The 18,072-nt window shown below is 41.6% G+C and overlaps 1 protein-coding gene across 29 annotated transcripts in view; it reads left to right on the plus strand.

Annotated features, from left to right (window-relative positions):
* LOC130372264 (NACHT, LRR and PYD domains-containing protein 3-like) overlaps positions 1 to 18,072 on the plus strand; it is an 88,577-nt gene that overhangs the window by 9,595 nt on the left and 60,910 nt on the right. For 8 of the 29 annotated variants that reach the window (XM_056578167.1, XM_056578165.1, XM_056578179.1 and 5 more), the window contains 7 exons: positions 712 to 828; positions 903 to 947; positions 1,475 to 1,591; positions 1,666 to 1,710; positions 2,242 to 2,358; positions 2,433 to 2,477; positions 7,926 to 8,027. The exons of 4 other annotated variants lie outside the window; for them this stretch is intronic. In XM_056578167.1, the coding sequence (XP_056434142.1) occupies positions 712 to 828; positions 903 to 947; positions 1,475 to 1,591; positions 1,666 to 1,710; positions 2,242 to 2,358; positions 2,433 to 2,477; positions 7,926 to 8,027 (588 nt within the window). Of the gene's footprint in view, positions 1 to 711; positions 829 to 902; positions 948 to 1,474; positions 1,592 to 1,665; positions 1,711 to 2,241; positions 2,359 to 2,432; positions 2,478 to 7,925; positions 8,028 to 9,270; positions 9,344 to 10,023; positions 11,802 to 12,080; positions 12,255 to 12,672; positions 12,847 to 13,929; positions 14,104 to 14,189; positions 14,364 to 15,771; positions 15,819 to 16,335; positions 17,172 to 18,072 lie in introns of those variants that run through there. 17 more of the 29 variants (XM_056578180.1, XM_056578185.1, XM_056578182.1 and 14 more) reach the window with 17 other exon arrangements.

Below are 18,072 nucleotides of genomic sequence, written 5' to 3' on the forward strand. Positions count from 1 at the left end.
GTAATTTAAAACAACTCTTACAACCCTTTAAACTTGGTTATTTATATGAACCATAACAGGTGTTAGTCTCTTTGTCTCCTTGTACTGACCTATGTATGTTGATGTGTAGCCTCTGACAACTATCTTGACTTGTCTGTGAGTTTTACAAGTATTTTAAGTTGTGTGTTAGGACTGGGTAAGCTGCATATGAATTACCCTTCTTGGGATCAATAAAGTAGACTGAATCGGAATCTTGGTTTCAAACAGACAATGAAAAGATACATAGTTGGTTATTATCAGATCCCACTGATACTGATGTTCAATAGTCTGTGTGTGTGTGTGCACATACAGGTGAGTGTGTGTGTGTGTGTGTGTGTGTGTGTGTGTGTGTGTGTGTGTGTGTGTGTGTGTGTGTGTGTGTGTGTGTGTGTGTGTGTGTGTGTGTGTGTGTGTGTGTGTGCGTGTGTGTGTGTGTGTGTACAGTATGTGTGTGATTTCTCCACGGACAACACCAGTAGTGTTGTCCGTGGAGGTATATAACCGTCAAGGTATATAAATTAAATTGCTTAACTTGCTAACTTGCCATTAGATGAGCCGATTACCCAAACAGCTATAGATAATGTTATGTGGGTTAGCCCAGCGCTCGTATCCATGGTCAAAACAATCATTCTTCAAATAACTTTAACAAAGAGAAAAACAAACATCCATAAATCCTGCTTCTTGTTTTTCTAGAAGAGTCCAGCAGGAGAGAGCAGACTCCCCTGGACCAAGCTGTGTCTCCATGAAGAGTGACTGGTCTATGGATCCACCTCTTCACTTTAAAGATGGAAATCGGTGTATTGAGAAGAGGTAAGGCTTTACCAGATATTATAAATATACAGTTTCTATCAAACATCCATAAATCCTGGTTCTTGTTCTTCAAGAAGTGTCCAGCAGGAGAGAGCAGACAGCCCTGAACCCAGGACTGGGTAAGCTGCAAATGAATTGCCCTTCTTGGGATCAATAATGTTTTCTGAATCTGAATCTGAGTTTCAAACAGATAATGAAAAGATACCAGTTGGTTATTATATGATCCCACTGATACTGATGTTCATTAGTCTGTGTGTGTGCACGTGTGTGTGTGTGTGTGTGTGTGTGTGTGTGTGTGTGTGTGTGTGTGTGTGTGTGTGTGTGTGTGTGTGTGTGTGTGTGTGTGTGTGTGTGTGTGTGTGTGTGTGTGTGTGCGTGCGTGTGTGTGTGTGTACAGTATGTGTGTGATTTCTCCACGGACAACACCAGTAGTGTTGTCCGTGGAGGTATATAACCGTCAAGGTATATAAATTAAATGGCTTAACTTGCTAACTTGCCATTAGATGAGCCGATTACCCAAACAGCTATAGATAATGTTATGTGGGTTAGCCCAACGCTTGTATCCATGGTCAAAACAATCATTCTTCAAATAACTTTAACAAAGAGAAAAACAAACATCCATAAATCCTGCTTCTTGTTTTTCTAGAAGAGTCCAGCAGGAGAGAGCAGACTCCCCTGGACCAAGCTGTGTCTCCATGAAGAGTGACTGGTCTATGGATCCACCTCTTCACTTTAAAGATGGAAATCGGTGTATTGAGAAGAGGTAAGGCTTTACCAGATATTATAAATATACAGTTTCTATCAAACATCCATAAATCCTGGTTCTTGTTCTTCAAGAAGTGTCCAGCAGGAGAGAGCAGACAGCCCTGAACCCAGGACTGGGTAAGCTGCAAATGAATTGCCCTTCTTGGGATCAATAAAGTTTTCTGAATCTGAATCTGAGTTTCAAACAGATAATGAAAAGATACCAGTTGGTTATTATATGATCCCACTGATACTGATGTTCATTAGTCTGTGTGTGTGCACGTGTGTGTGTGTGTGTGTGTGTGTGTGTGTGTGTGTGTGTGTGTGTGTGTGTGTGTGTGTGTGTGTGTGTGTGTGTGTGTGTGTGTGTGTGTGTGTGTGTGTGTGTGTGTGTGTGCGTGCGTGTGTGTGTGTGTACAGTATGTGTGTGATTTCTCCACGGACAACACCAGTAGTGTTGTCCGTGGAGGTATATAACCGTCAAGGTATATAAATTAAATGGCTTAACTTGCTAACTTGCCATTAGATGAGCCGATTACCCAAACAGCTATAGATAATGTTATGTGGGTTAGCCCAACGCTTGTATCCATGGTCAAAACAATCATTCTTCAAATAACTTTAACAAAGAGAAAAACAAACATCCATAAATCCTGCTTCTTGTTTTTCTAGAAGAGTCCAGCAGGAGAGAGCAGACTCCCCTGGACCAAGCTGTGTCTCCATGAAGAGTGACTGGTCTATGGATCCACCTCTTCACTTTAAAGATGGAAATCGGTGTATTGAGAAGAGGTAAGGCTTTACCAGATATTATAAATATACAGTTTCTATCAAACATCCATAAATCCTGGTTCTTGTTCTTCAAGAAGTGTCCAGCAGGAGAGAGCAGACAGCCCTGAACCCAGGACTGGGTAAGCTGCAAATGAATCGCCCTTCTTGGGATCAATAAAGTTTTCTGGATCTGAATCTGAGTTTCAAACAGATAATGAAAAGATACCAGTTGGTTATTATATGATCCCACTGATACTGATGTTCAATAGTCTGTGTGTGTGCACGTGTGTGTGTGTGTGTGTGTGTGTGTGTGTGTGTGTGTGTGTGTGTGTGTGTGTGTGTGTGTGTGTGTGTGTGTGTGTGTGTGTGTGTGTGTGCGTGTGTGTGTGTGTGTGTGTGTTTGTGTGTGTTCAGTATGTGTGTGATTTCTCCACGGACAACACCAGTAGTGTTCACGATGGAGTTAATGCCTTTAAGTTTTATCTATGTTACCTTTAGTCACGTTTAGTCACGTAACTAAAAGGTACCGTATATAAATTAAATTGCTTAACTTGCCAATTAGGCAAGGCAAGGCAAGGCAACTTTATTTATATAGCACTTTTCATACACAAGGCAGACTCAAAGTGCTTCACATATAAACAGTCATACAATAAAATAAAATAATAATAGATAAGTAAAAGAAAAACATATGCAAAGAAATGGGTAAATTAAAAAGGCATTTTAGTATTAAAATAAAAAATAGAGGCAAAGTTAAAAAGCTTTTTAGAAAGTGCAATGTATTTAAGATTTTAGCAGAAGGCTATAGCAAACATAAAAGTCTTCAGTCTTGTTTTAAAGGTGCTCAGAGTTGGGGCAAGTCTTAAATCCTCTGGGAGTTTATTCCAGCTATTTGTTGCATAGTAACTAAATCCTGCTTTCCCATGTTTTGTGTTTACTCTGGGGATAATTAACAGATTGGTCTCAGAGGATCTTAGTGGTCTAGAAGGCTGATGTAGTGGAAGCATATCAGTTAAATATTTTGGGCCTAAACCATGTAGGGATTTATAGGTTAGCAACATGATTTTAAAATCAATTCTCTGACCTACAGGAAGCCAATGTAACGATTTCAGAATTGGTGTAATATGATCAAATTTTTTGGTCTTTGTTAGAACTCTAGCAGCAGCATTCTGAACAAGCTGAAGCTTCCTCAGAGTTTGTTTTGGGAGACCTGTGAGGAGACCATTGCAGTAATCAAGCTTACTAGTGATAAAGGCATGTACAAGTTTTTGTAAGTCTTCGGTGGACATGAGCCCTCTAAGTCTTGCTACATTTTTAAGGTGATAATATGCCGATTTTGTAACTGATTTGATGTGACTGTCAAAATGTAAATCTGAATCCATGATAACCCCTAGATTTCTGGCTTTGATTGAGGTTTTCAGGGACAGAGAGTGAAGGTGTTGGGTTACTTTAAGCCTTTCCGTTTTAGAACCAAATACAATTATCTCTGTTTTGTCCTCATTTAGTTGAAGGAAATTTCGGCACATCCATTCCTTCACTTGCTCAATGCACTGGCACAGCAGATCTATGGGCCGATAGTCATTTGGTGATAGCGATACATAGATTTGCGTGTCATCAGCATAGCAATGATGGTCAATATTGTTATTTTGCATGATTTGCCCTAGTGGGAGCATGTAGATGTTGAATAAAGAGGGTCCTAAGATCGAACCTTGTGGTACTCCACATGTCACGTTGGTTGATTCTGATACAAAGTCGCCAATGGAAACAAAGTAGTTCCTATTTTGTAGGTAGGACCTGAACCAATTTAAGACAGTGCCTGAAAGCCCCACCCAGTTTTCTAACCTTTCCAGAAGTAATGTATGGTCTACAGTGTCGAATGCAGCACTGAGGTCAAGTAGCATTAGTATTGAGGTTTTGCCAGAGTCTGTGTTAAGACGGATGTCGTTTACAACTTTAATAAGGGCGGTCTCAGTGCTGTGCAGGGGTCGAAATCCTGATTGGAAGGTGTCATAGCAACCAGTTGATGCCAGGAAGTGATTTAGTTGCTGGAGGACAACTTTCTCAATGATTTTACTTATGAAGGGTAGATTTGATATTGGTCTGTAGTTGTTAATAATAGAGGCATCTAGGCTCCGCTTTTTTAAAAGGGGTTTAATAACTGCAGTTTTCAAAGCTTTTGGGAACTTGCCTGACTGGAGAGAGTTGTTAACTATCTGCAATATGTCTACTGCTAGGCAGTCGAAAACATTCTTAAAGAGGTTGGTAGGTATAGTATCAAGGCAACAGGTGGATGGCTTTAGTTGTGTCACAGTTTCCACAAGATTTTGAGAGTCTATAACATCAAAGCATGCCATCCTTGCCACGTAATTTTTGCCTGAACAGGGTGGTAGTCCAACATTTTTGTTTGACGTGGAGATATTGATGGCGCGTCTGATACCTTCAATTTTATCAATATAAAAAGCTGCAAACTCATTGCATTTCTGCGTGGAATGGAGATCAGGTGGAATTTCTGTTGGGGGGTTGGTCAGTCTGTCAACAGTTGCAAATAGGGTTTTTGCATTATTAGTGTTGGTTTTAACGATATTGGAGAAAAATGTTTCTCTAGCATTTTTTAAGTCTAAATTGTAGGCACGGAGGCTCTCTTTATAGATATCATGGTGAATATGAAGTTTTGTTTTACGCCAGATGCGTTCAACCTTCCTGCATTCTTTTTTCTGTGCTGTTACAGAAGCAGCTTTTCTCCAGGGTGCCTTTTGCTTTCCAGAAATCGTTTTAACCTTATAAGGTGCAATGATATCTATGACTTTCAAAATTTTCAAATTAAAGTTTTCTACAAGATCATCAGCAGAACATGGGTTTAGAGGTGGTAGCAAGGAGATGGCCTTTTTAAAAAGTACATTAGAATCTTCATTGATATACCGTTTTTTGACAGTGTTTGATTTTGTCTGTATGTCGGGAATAAAAGATATGTTAAAGAAAACACAAAAGTGGTCAGACAAGGAAGGATCAGTCACAGAGAGATCAGAAACATTGAGGCCCTTTGTGATAACCAGGTCTAGAGTGTGCCCCTTACAATGAGTAGCCTCTTTCACATGTTGAGACAGTTCAAATGTGTCCAAAATGGTAAAAAGTTTTTTGGCACACTTGTCATTCAAATCATCAGTATGAAAATTGAAGTCACCAGTTATAACTAGACAGTCAAATTCTGTGGAGATGCTAGACAATAATTCTGTGAAGTCATCGAAAAAATTTGCAGAATATGTGGGTGGCCTGTAAATAATTAATAGGAGAACTCTGGGGGAGCATTTCAATACAGCACTAAGGTATTCGAATGATGGAAAATCACCAAATAACATCTGTTTCCCCTGAAATACATTTTTAAATATAGCAGCAACCCCTCCACCTCTTTTTCCAGATCTACATGCATCAAAAAAGTTATAGTCGGGAGGAGCTGTCTCTATCAGAACGGTTGCACTGTTATTTTGTTCCAGCCATGTTTCAGTTAAAAACATAAAATCCAGTTTAGAAGTGTTAATAAGATCATTAACTAAAAATGATTTGTTATTAAGAGACCTCACATTAAGTAGAGCCATCCTGATGGTGCTGTTGATAGGCTTTAAGGTTGTTTTTGGTTTGGAGGCAATAGATATGAGATTTGTGAGGTTAGCAGTGTGTCTAAGTTTCCCTTTGTTTACTCTCTTAGTGGTTACAGCATGAATGCGAAAGTTGCCCTGCTTTGACGTAGGCAACCTTGGGTTCAGCAGATTATGAGAAACTTCCTTTATACTGTGTCTACGGCTGAACCCTTTTTTGTCTCAGTAATACTCAGGACTACTATCAGTACGGTGGTGGGGGTGGGGCGCCATCCTCCTGGGTGTTAGCGTCCTGCGGCCATGACGTGGCGATGCTATCATTGACACAGATGCAAGTTTGATGCCAGCATATTCCAGTTTCTTAAATTCGGCTGGAAAATCGCAAAGGGAGACATCGGAGACTCTATCCCAGCTGGAGTTGTTGTTGTGGCTATGGGAGAGATGAGGCTGGAGGTCATCATCGATGGGGGAATGCAGAGGAGGGGGGTGGCCGTTCCTCGCCAAGCCAGCATCAGCGATGGGGGAGGGCACAGTGTTGATGGCGTCGGGCGGGCTGTTGTCTCTCTTCAAGGTCTGTGGGCTGTCTGCTATCTGTGTGTCAGATAGTGGCAGAGTAGTTGTGTGGGGGAGGCTGTAGTCTCGCTTCTTCTCAACCTGTGCTCTGATTGTGGCCTGTGCGTCAGACCATGGCAAGATTGTGGCCTGTGCGTAAAGCGAGAAGAGAAGATTGTCCCTCAACAGTTTTGAGCCTAACCTGTTTGGGTGTAGGCCATCTGCTCTGAAAAGATATTTGCGCCCCCAGAATAAGTTGAAATTGTCAATAAAGTCCCTTCCTCTTTCATTGCAGACTCTGGAAAGCCATGTATTCAGTGCAAGTAGACGACTGAATCTGTTTATTCCCCTGTCAACTGTTGGTATGGGTCCACTGATGGAAGACTTGATGTGTAATTTTGTCCAGTGTATCCAATAGATCAGTGTAATCCCTCTTCAGAAGTTCTGACTGTTCTCTTTGAACATCATTAAATCCTGCATGCACAATAATCTGTGAGATTTTGGGGTTCTCCAATATGACTTTGTCTAGTTTATGGTTGATATGACTAACCATTCCATATGGGAAGATGCATGTTTTGATCTTCTTACCGGTTATATCCTTGATAGTTGAGTCTCCTATAATCAGAAGTGTCTGGTTCATCTGCTTTCTCTGAGATGGGCCCTTGTTGGACGGTGGCAGACACATGCGCAGCCCGCCTCCGTGGCGACTGGTTGTTCCGTCTCTGTCCGCACTGTCCGTCCGGACGCATCTCGGGGCTCAGGGGTGCATCGGTGGCAGGCGCGTTCGTGGACTCTTGAAGTGGCAGGAACCGGTTCTTCAGTGGCAGGGTTGATTTGAGTGACGGGCTAATCCGGCTGATACATGTAACTTTAGCTTTGGGTAGCTTAGCATTTGGTGTTGAGTGGACTTGTTGATTCACTTTGGTATGTTGCTTTGGCTTAGCGCCGACTCTGAGCCAGTGAGACGCAGCTGGAACTGTCTCTCTCTTGTCCAGCTTCGGGAAGGATACAGTGTAGCTTTGATCATCTTGCTGTATCTGAGTGAGCTCAGCAAACTCACCCATCGGCACTGTATCCTGTGATAGTCCTTTGCATTTTTCTACTGCTGCTAGTCTAGTTTCAATTAAAGCCAATGACTGTTTCAGTTCGGCGCAGTCTGTGCATTTCCCAGTCTCCGTGCCTGAGATATCCGAATACAGAGGCATGTTGGTGATAGGAAAGTCAAAGGCTTTTTCTTCGGTCTGATCCGGGAGTAAAAAGTGCCAAAATGTATTGTTGAATCGAGCGATTGAGGACGACGGAAACAAACTATATACTGTTAGGTAAATAAAATAAGATAAAGTAGATAAAGTAGATCTGAACGATGAATTAAGTAGTTTTTTCCAATGCCTAGCGGAGCTTCGGGAAACATGACCTCTCTCTCTCTGACCTCTCTCTCTGCTCCAGGGGAGCAGACTCCCCTGGACCAAGCTGTGTCTCCATGAAGAGTGACTCGTCTATGGCTAAACCTCTTAACTTTAAAGATGGAAATCAGTCTATTGAGAAGAGGTAAGGCTTTACCAGATATTATAAAGATACAGCTTCTATCAAACATCCATTTATCCCGGTTCTTGTTCATCCAGAAGTGTCCAGCAGGAGAGTTTCAAACAGATAATGAAAAGATACCAGTTGACTATGATCAGATCCTACTGATACTGATGTTCAATAGTCTTGAAAAAGTGTTTGTGTGCACATGCGGGCGAGGCTGTGTGTTTTTGTGATTCTGTGTGTCTGGCAGTCATGGTCACGATGGAGTTAATGCATTCAGGTTGTATCTACATTACCTTTAGTCACGTTTAGTCACACTATGTAATTTCATGTGAAGGAAGTTCCTTAAATGGCCAACTTACGTGAGTGGACTACCCAAACAGCTGTAGATAATGTTATGCTAACTCATACTACAAATAATCGTTCGAACATTTTGATAGTTTTTGTAGCCTCATGACGTTATCGTACTCTACTGTACATTAGTTTTTCCCAAAGAATTTGATTCTACTTGTGGTGGAAGCTGACGGTGGGGGGTTGAACGTTTTACAATACTACAATATTGGACTTTCAATAGAGATTCACAATCTGAATCACAGCGATGTTAGGCGGGGTAATAACCACGCGATCAATGGTATCTGTCCCGTGTGTCTAGCTGTGTTTACCTGCTCGGGAGACGCTCGGGCAGCAGCACTCCTCTCTATAGAGCCATTCCTTGGTCAAGACCCTTCCCTAAACAACAGCCTAACTGAAGCGCAATTGAACCAGAGATGTCTCTGAGTATTTGGTATTTCTTTAGTTTTTTTCCACATCCCGAATACTGAGTCATGAAAATATCCTTAAGAAATAGTTAATGCATGGGAAATGTATGTGTGGAAAACACTGCATTATCTTTGAGACGGGCATGAGCCATTTGTCAAAGTAACACATAATTATAAGCTAGACTGATATTGAAATATCATATTAATAAATGAAGTCTCTAGTATGTTACTGTTTTTGCGTGTTTCCCCGGAAGTAAGGGGGTAAACGGCATATGAAGGCATGGGCATACTGCCAAATGTAGCGGGCCGTTACCACGATAAAAGTAGGGATTTCTCTGGCTTGGACATTGTTGCAAACAATTGGGATAATGTAAGGAAAGTACTCAAGATATAATATAACGTACAGTGGGTCTAGTTGTTTTTTTTGCCTCTTCATCTCATCTGAAGTATGTATGTGCACATACGGACATGTATGTGTGATTCTCTGTGTGTTTTTTTCTTAACAGACAACACCAGAAGAGGTCAAAGGTTACCAGTGGTCAGTCTGAGCAGCATCATCAAACAGAGCAGACCTCCAAGGTGTTTAAATGTACAACAATACCTTTTACTGAGCTGTAAATAAACAAACCACTTCATTTCTGGGCCCATGAAATGAAGTGGGCGCAATTCACAATTAGTCCTGGAATTGCGCTGACCAATAGACCAACCACGACCCTTGATGCATGACTATGTAACTTGTGTATTTCAGTGTAATGGGGATAATGTGATAATCAATTTCTGACTTTAACAGCCTAAAAATATTAAATTGCTATGGGGATTAAATGGATATTTCAACTGAACACCACGTTTAGTCATGTAAGGAAAGTCACTCAGATGTCAATCCAATTAAATGGTAATCGAAACATTTAGAAATAAATGCAGAACTACGGTTAACCTCTACACTTGGTTTACAGCTAAAAAATATAGAATAGTTACAGGGAGCTGGCTATCGGCATGAATACTTATTCACACGTTAATCTGATGCAACTAATTCAACTGAAATCCATAATATACATAAACATACCAAACAGTTTGGTAACCTTATCAGCAGTTACATTGTTGATTCTGGTTGGAACACGTGTGCCGAATCTATAGAAATCCTGTGACACTGTAGTGAGGTCGTAATCAGGCAAGATGTCTGTTCTGGCCGTAGGACAGATGGATCTGATGTCCTCGGTTAGTTCAGAGTGATGTTCTCATCAATGTTTGTTCTTTTCCAGAGCGTTCTTCCTGAAGAACCTGAAAGTCCTGCTGTGGCTAGTTTCAAGACTAGTTTAAGGGAAAAGACCCAGCGTGTGTTTGAGGGATTAGTTCAAGCAGGAAAGCATACACCTCTGAATGATATCTACACAGAGATCTATATCACAGGGGGAGGCAGTGGAGGGGTCAATCAGGAGCATGAGATCAGACTGATTGAAGAAATGTACAGGAAACAAGCAAAGGCGGAAATAACAATCAAATGTGAAGACCTCTTTAAACTCCTACCTGGACAAAAAAAAACAATCAGAACAATATTGACAATTGGAGTTGCAGGCATTGGTAAAACCATCTTGGCACAAAAGTTCACTCTGGACTGGGCTGAAGGCATATCCAACCAAGACATACACTTCACATTTCCCTTACCATTCAGAAAGCTGAATTTATTGAAAAATAAAAAGTTAAGCTTGGTGGAACTTCTTCATCACTTCTTTAAGACCAAAGAAGCAGGAATCTGCAGATACGACCAGCACCAAGTTGTCTTCATCTTTCATGCTCTGGATGAGTGTCGACTTCCTCTGGACTTCAAGAACAACAAGATCTTGACTGATGTCACAGAGTCCACCTCGGTGGACAGGCTGCTGACCAACCTCATCAGGGGAGACCTGCTTCCCTCTGCTCGTATCTGGATAACCACACGCCCTGCTGCAGCCAATCAGATCCCTGCTGAGTGTGTTGACATGGTGACAGAGGTGAGAGGGTTCACCGACCCACAGAAGGAGGAGTACTTCAGGAAGAGATTCAGAGAGAAGAAGCTGGCCAGCACAATCATCTCCCACGTCAAGAAATCACGAAGCCTCCACATCATGTGTCACATCCCACTCTTCTGTTGGGTCACTGCTACAGTTGTGGAGGACTTCTTCAGATCATCCAGGAGAGGAGAAAGGATACCCAATACCCTGACTCAGATGTATATCCATCTCCTGAGGGTGCAATCCATAAAAGGGGACAGGAAGTATCATTGGAGAAAAGATCTGCATTTAGAGAGTACTAGAGAGATCATTGTTATTCTGGGAAAACTGGCTTTTTCCCAGCTGAAGAAAGGCAACCTGATCTTCTACGAGGCAGACCTGGCCGAGTGTGACATTGCTGTCAAAGCAGCCTCAGTGTACTCAGGAGTGTTCACCCAGATCTTTAAAGAGGATTATGAGCTGAACCATGACAAGGTGTTCTCCTTTGTCCATCTGAGCATCCAGGAGTTTCTGGCTGCCCTTCATGTCTTTCTGTCCTTCCAAAGTGGTGTCAATCTGCTCTCAGAAAAACCACCAGCCTCTGAGGCAAATGATCTCCTGCTCCTCTGCCAGAGTGCTGTGGACCAGGCCTTACTGAGTGAGAACGGACACTTGGACTTGTTCCTCCGCTTCCTCCTGGGCCTCTCTCTGGAGACCAATCAGATTCTCGTACAAGGCCTGCTTGGACCGACAGGAAGCATCCCAGAGACCAATCAGGGAATTGTCAGTTACATCAAGGAGAAGATAAGTGGAGATCTTTCTCCAGAGAGATGCATTAATCTGTTCTACTGTCTAAATGAGCTGGGGGACCGTTCTCTAGTGGAGGAGATCCAGCAGTACCTGACATCAGGAAGTCTCTCCAGAAAATCTCTCTCCCCTTCTCAGTGGTCAGCTCTGGCCTTCATCCTACTGTCATCAGAAGTGGACGTGTTTGACCTGAATAACTACTCTGCTTCAGAGGAAGGTCTTCTCAGGCTGCTGCCAGTGGTCAAAGCCTCCAAAACATCTCTGTAGGTGCACTGACCACATACATATATTAACTATCATCTATCATATTAACTATCATTTATTTTAGAGATTTGAAAATGCCTGTGATATTAGCAAGATAATCCACTAATTTATAACCCTGTAGTTCATTCTTTTTTGATGACAGCACACCTTGTCTTGGATTATCCCTTACCAATGTAGCACTGTTTACTGGACATTCAAATCAATATTCAGGTTACAGAACAAGCATTTATTTCATATAAAAGATTGAGGGATCTAACATGTTCTTATCTATTGTTCAGGCTGAATGGCTGTCATATGTCCGAAAGATGCTGTGAAGCTCTGGCTACAGCTCTCAGCTCCAGCTCTTGCAGTCTGAGAGAACTGGACCTGAGTTCCAATGATCTGCAGGATTCAGGAGTGAAGCTGCTCTCTGCTGGACTGGGGAGTCCACACTGTAGACTGGAAACTCTCAGGTCAGTTTTATTGTACTTGTTGTGTACAACATATTATATCTGAAGATTTGACATAGGTATAAAACAGTAGCAATCTAAAATATAGTCAAAGTAAAAAAATATATCAATATTTACAAGCCTAAATAATCCTGCAATAATACTACAACGTTTAGTTGTTGCTACATAGTTTGTATAGCAACAACTCAACACATAAAATGTATTCGTTATAGGCTTCTTTGAGAATTTTATTTTGATTCTCTGTTGTTTGATGAACAGGGAAACATGTGATTGGCAGAGAGGAGAGGTCAGGACGGAGAAAGTTTTTGCAGTGTTTATGACGGAAGGATCTGAGTTGTGTCCTAAAAAAAAGTTAATAGTCGCTGGATTTTTCAGAGTCTGTCATCCTTTTAAATATGAAATATGTATTTATATTCACAAGACTGAAAGGCTGTCATCTGTCCGAGAGATGCTGTGAAGCTCTGGCCTCAGTTCTCAGCTCCAGCTCCTCCAGTCTGATAGAGCTGGACCTGAGTAACAATGATCTGCAGGATTCAGGAGTGAAGCTGCTCTCTGATGGACTGGGGAGTCCACACTGTAGACTGGAAAGTCTAAGGTCAGTTATATTTAATGTGCGGTTAAACATGCTAGTTTGATGAAATCAGTAGCATTTAATATGTTCAATATAATAACTAATACTATAAGATGCTTATTTAGATGAGAAGCATCCTTGATGTAACCTTTTCTTTAAAAAGAGCAGAATGGGGCCATGATTGTGAATTTTCTATCGTATAACAGCAGTGGCTCAGGTGGAAGAGAGGGTTGCATCATTTGGGCCTGGCGTGTTGGTGTAGGTGGTTAACCCATCCCTGTCTTTCCATCCGTCGGTATAACTTTGTCATGTCTATGACTAAAAATAATTGTAAAAAAGTAACGTTATGGATATACGTAGACATATATACATAGACTCTGCATTGGCCTTGCCGTACATCAACGTTGCCGCTATATTGGAGAGGCAGAGACTGGCCCGTAAACAATAAAGGTGTCGCCGGTCATTCTGGATATAAAGCACTATAACGTTTACATCTGTCAACCCAATTCAATGAGTCGTTTTATTCAAGGTTCATGTGTTTGGGAGTAAGAAAATAAACAAGCACAGCTCCCCCGTTTACTTGTATTTCTTTACAGGCTACAGGGCTCTCCAATATGGCGGTGTCGCAGACGTTTAGATGCTTCGGGTTCTACAAACATTTGCTAGTGGCGATAGATTGTGTTGTTACATAGCACAGGATTTTGGACAACCAATCCAAACACAATCGATCGGCAAGTCCAACCCGTCCTTCCATAAGACTACAGTCCCAAATCCATTCCATTCTTAAACAAACTTTTATGTCATAATGTTTTTTCCTTAGACATAGATTTAATTGATTCCAAACCGTTTGTTCCGAATGATATAATTTTAATTTTGAAGTCAAATCTATTTATCTTTTTTTCAATATTTGCTTAAAAAAATGCCCTGTGCATTGAATCGGTATCTCAAAGGGACGGATGAATTGGTCCGGCAATATAGATGAGGTTGTGCTGAATAAAATAATACATTGCGTTGATATGGTTAATCTTTTTTTACGTGGAACATGAATTATGGCCAAATGGCCAAAATAGCCATTAAGGGTTGATAATACCTTCATGTTGATTTTAGGCTGACTGGCTGTAATCTGTCAGAGAAATGCTGCAGAGCTCTAGCCTCAGTTCTCAGATCCAACTCCTCCAGTCTGAGAGAGCTGGACCTGAGTACCAATGATCTGAAGGATTCAGGAGTGAAGCTGCTCTCTGCTGGACTGAGGAGCACACAGTGTACACTGGAAACTCTCGGGTCAGTTTTACTCGAACAGGTGATTATGAAATAGTAAATCATTATTCATGAAACAGATTCATGACTGTCTGTTTGTGTGTGTGTAGGTTGTCTGGCTGCTTGGTCACACAGGGAGGCTGTGATTCTCTGGCCAGGGCTCTGAGCTCTAACCCCTCCCACCTGAAAGCGCTAGACCTGAGCTACAATTTTCCAGGAGAATCAGGATTCAAGCTGCTCTCTGCTGGCCGGGAGGATCAATCCTGGAAACTTCACATTCTCAGGTATGGAGAGGACAGCTCAGTGCCAATTTCTCCTCCTAGGATTAGAATGGACACCCATGTTCTCCCTATTATGCTGTTAATAATAATTATTATAATATTGTGTACATTTTGCTTGCAAACCAATGAATACATCTGGGCCCTGTACCACGAAGCTCGCTTAGAGGGTTAGCGAGGTATGTTGAGCTCCAAGCCTGGGTTAGTTGTACCACGAAAGTCGATCTCTTTTAGCGTCGCTGTATCACCATGGTGACTTATGCTCGCAACCAAACCTGGTCGGGAGCAGTTATTCGGCTTAGACTAGCCGGAGATCGGCTACTTAAATCGGCGTGCGCAGCTTCCTAGCCCCTACTCTGATAATGGCGTCACCATTTGTGGGTGGACCCGGCGTACTTCTTGTACAGGCGTCTCTCCGGAGACAGAGGGTTTTACGGGACAGAACCGATCCCTTGGCATTGTCTGACGATATTCAGATTTCAGACTTTATTGTCATTGTACAAACAACGAAATTGGGGTTCTTCATGAGAAATACAGATTCTCATCAGAGGTTAGAGGGTTAGCGAGGTATGTTGAGCTCCAAGCCTGGGTTAGTTGTACCATGAAGATATCACAGGGGGAGGCAGTGGAGGGGTCAAGAGTGCTAGAGTGGAGGTAGCGCGTCAGTCTTGAATTTCTGCGCGGGGGGTTCGACTCCCAAGTGACGCGAATTTATGTGAGGCTTAAAAAGTCCTAATTCTCATGCATATGAAATTCTTATTCGCTAAAGCATATGGAATTATATTTTTGTGCTGATTTCGAACTTGAACCCATATTTTCAAGGCCGTGCTGGCACCACATCTATGGGGGTAAAATGCACGATGATAGACCGGCGAATTTGAACCCCGGTCACTGGCGTTCGGGTCTTATACTAATCCACTACGCTACAAACGCTTCCTCTCAGTGGTCGAAAACATGCGATATATTTCTTAAATAGGGTGTATTTAAAGTGAATTCCCTAAATGATAGAATAAGGTAGGATGGACGTTGCTTATGCATTTTTAAATCATCATCATTCTATTTGGATTAATGGCGAACAATTCTGCATTTGGCATAGTTATTTTACAGACAATATGCTGAATCTTTTCACGTATACGCATATAGACTGCTTGATCTATCGTAAAGGCGAGAAAAATGACGCAAAAAACGCCCCTTTCACGTGAACGCGCACTGAACCTAAGGCGGAAAACCTGGTTCAACTAAATGAATCTAAAGTGAGCTTCGTGGTACCATTTAACTCTGATTGCGAGCTGCGGCTCTGTCGAGCCAGGTTTTCCCAAGAAAGCCTGGGTATGTTCAGCGAGCTTCGTGGTATAGGGCACAGGTCATAGTGTCAATGTTTCAGTTTGCTGCTCTCCATCTGTTTACCCCCCAGAAAGATGAACTGTGAAGAGGGAGTACTGAAACCAGCCCTACAGAAGTGTAAGAGTCACATTAGTTTGATTATTCAAGATCCATGATTGAAATCATGGATCTTCATTGAACTGTTGATAAAGAACTGTTGTATCTGTTGTATCTGTTGATGTTTCCACAATCAATCAACCAAACAGTGAATCAAACCTGTTGCTGAATCTAATTTGAATGTTATTAATAATATTAACAATAATATTAATAGCCTACTACTCAAGTAAATTTAATAAAAATAAACATTAATCATCAATCCATTTTTAAGTGATCTAATTAATTATTTTGAGTATATTATAATTATTATTGGTAGTTGTAGTAGTGCACAATTATTAGCATTTGGTTATTTGTATTATTTGTATTATTATTATTATTATTAATAATACTATTATAATTATTATTAGTGGTTTAGGTCATATTAATAATAATGTTATTCCCATTATTTGAATAACTGAATAATTATTTTCTTAAAAAATCTGACTCCATGAAATGGCTGAAATTTCAGCCCCCTAATAGTGTCTTGTTCTCTTGTCAGATGCCTTTGATCTCACACTGGACCCAAACACGGCCAACAGCCGACTTTCTCTTTCTGGGGACAGAGAGGCGACGCTTGTTGAAGAGTATCCTGATCACCCAAAGAGATCTGATACCTTGAGACAGGTGTTGTGTAGAGAGGTTCTGACTGGCCGCAGTTACTGGGAGGTAGTTTGCAAAGGAGGTGTTTCGATAGTTGTGACCCACAGAGGAAGAATCACCAGGAGCCGAGAGGGCTATGACAACAGGCTTGGATCCAACAACAAGTCCTGGAGTCTTGAATGTCATGGTGATCGTTACTGTGCCTGTTACAACGGTAGAAAAACAGACAAACGTCTCCTGCCCGCTGGCTCTAAGAAAGTAGGAGTGTATCTGAACCGGCTTGCTGGCACTCTGTCCTTCTACAGAGTGTCCCCAGGTGTTGTTGGGTCTAAAGACACACTGACACACATCCACACCTTCGAGTCCACATTCAACCAGGACCTCTACGCTGGGTTTGATTTATTGTGCACTGGTTCCTCAGCGACCCTATGTAAGCTGTAGTAACACACACAGATTCTCCTAGCTGTGTTAAAGTCTCCCTGAGCACTTAACCCTAACTGCTAACTTTGGATAAAAGCTATTACCGTTACAGGGAGGTAGACAGGAAGGCAGGCAGCGTTACAGCTATTCTGTAGGACTTTGTCTTTCTTTTTTAGATTATATTGGCTATCGACAAGCCACAGCTAACAGAGGGTTAGATGTGCGGTTCAGCTGTTCTTTCCAAAACGCGGGGGGACCAGAAACACAGAAGCAGACCATGGGAGGAAGAGGATTAGCCAGGGGTTTATTGTAGGGGAAATGGGGAATGAGGACGGTAGGAAAGCTGAGCTGAGGGAGATGGAAAGGCAGAAACGCCGGCAGCATTACAGGCAGTGTAGGGAAAGTTCACTTTCTACGTGAACTAGTTCAAAGTTCAAAGTTCAGTTCACAAATTTTAAAATGAACTAGTTCAGTTGAACGTTCATAATTCAACATTTCTAAGTTCACAGTTCCAAAGAATTAACTAGTTAATAGTTCTTTCTTCCAATATGTTGCTGTGAGATATTATTTTTTTCCGGTATTTTGAACATTGAGCCCACTTTGTGGTTTGTCTAGGATGAAATAGAGTGGTTGAATCAAGCATCGTAGCGAAATACAGTTTCTATCGTGTTTTATTGCACATTTAGCGCATTTTGTAAACCCCATTGATTTCTGTTGGGAGATTCATTGTTCGTTGGCCGGAAACGGAAAAGGGGGGTGTTAATATTTGGTTGTTTTCTTTTCGCTCGGTTCGAGCCCTACTGTTGAGTCGGAGAACCGAGCGAAATGACTACAACCAAACGTAAACAGCAATGATTCTAGGAGGTATTCTAGTCCGCTGAGCTATGAGCCAGAGAGCTAACGTTATGGATTGTACATAATTATAATTCGAAATTCGTCTCAGCCTTTATACCACAGATAATAGGGTCTACTCTATAGCATATAACCGCGTTGTCTGATTACAGTTTAATTCCTTTGTCACAATTCAACAGCTCTCGTATTCAAAGAATAATCACTGCGTCATTCGTTTCAATGGGAATAGGGACGGTCTATACTTTCAACATAAAGTGTACATATTTATAATTTGAAATTCGTCCCAGCCTTTATACCACAGGTACTATTGGTCTATAGCATATAACCCCATTTTCTGATTACAGTTTAATGTAACAGTAAGCTG

Source organism: Gadus chalcogrammus, chromosome 19 (genome assembly GCF_026213295.1).
Source record: "Gadus chalcogrammus isolate NIFS_2021 chromosome 19, NIFS_Gcha_1.0, whole genome shotgun sequence".
Classification (NCBI taxonomy): domain Eukaryota; kingdom Metazoa; phylum Chordata; class Actinopteri; order Gadiformes; family Gadidae; genus Gadus; species Gadus chalcogrammus.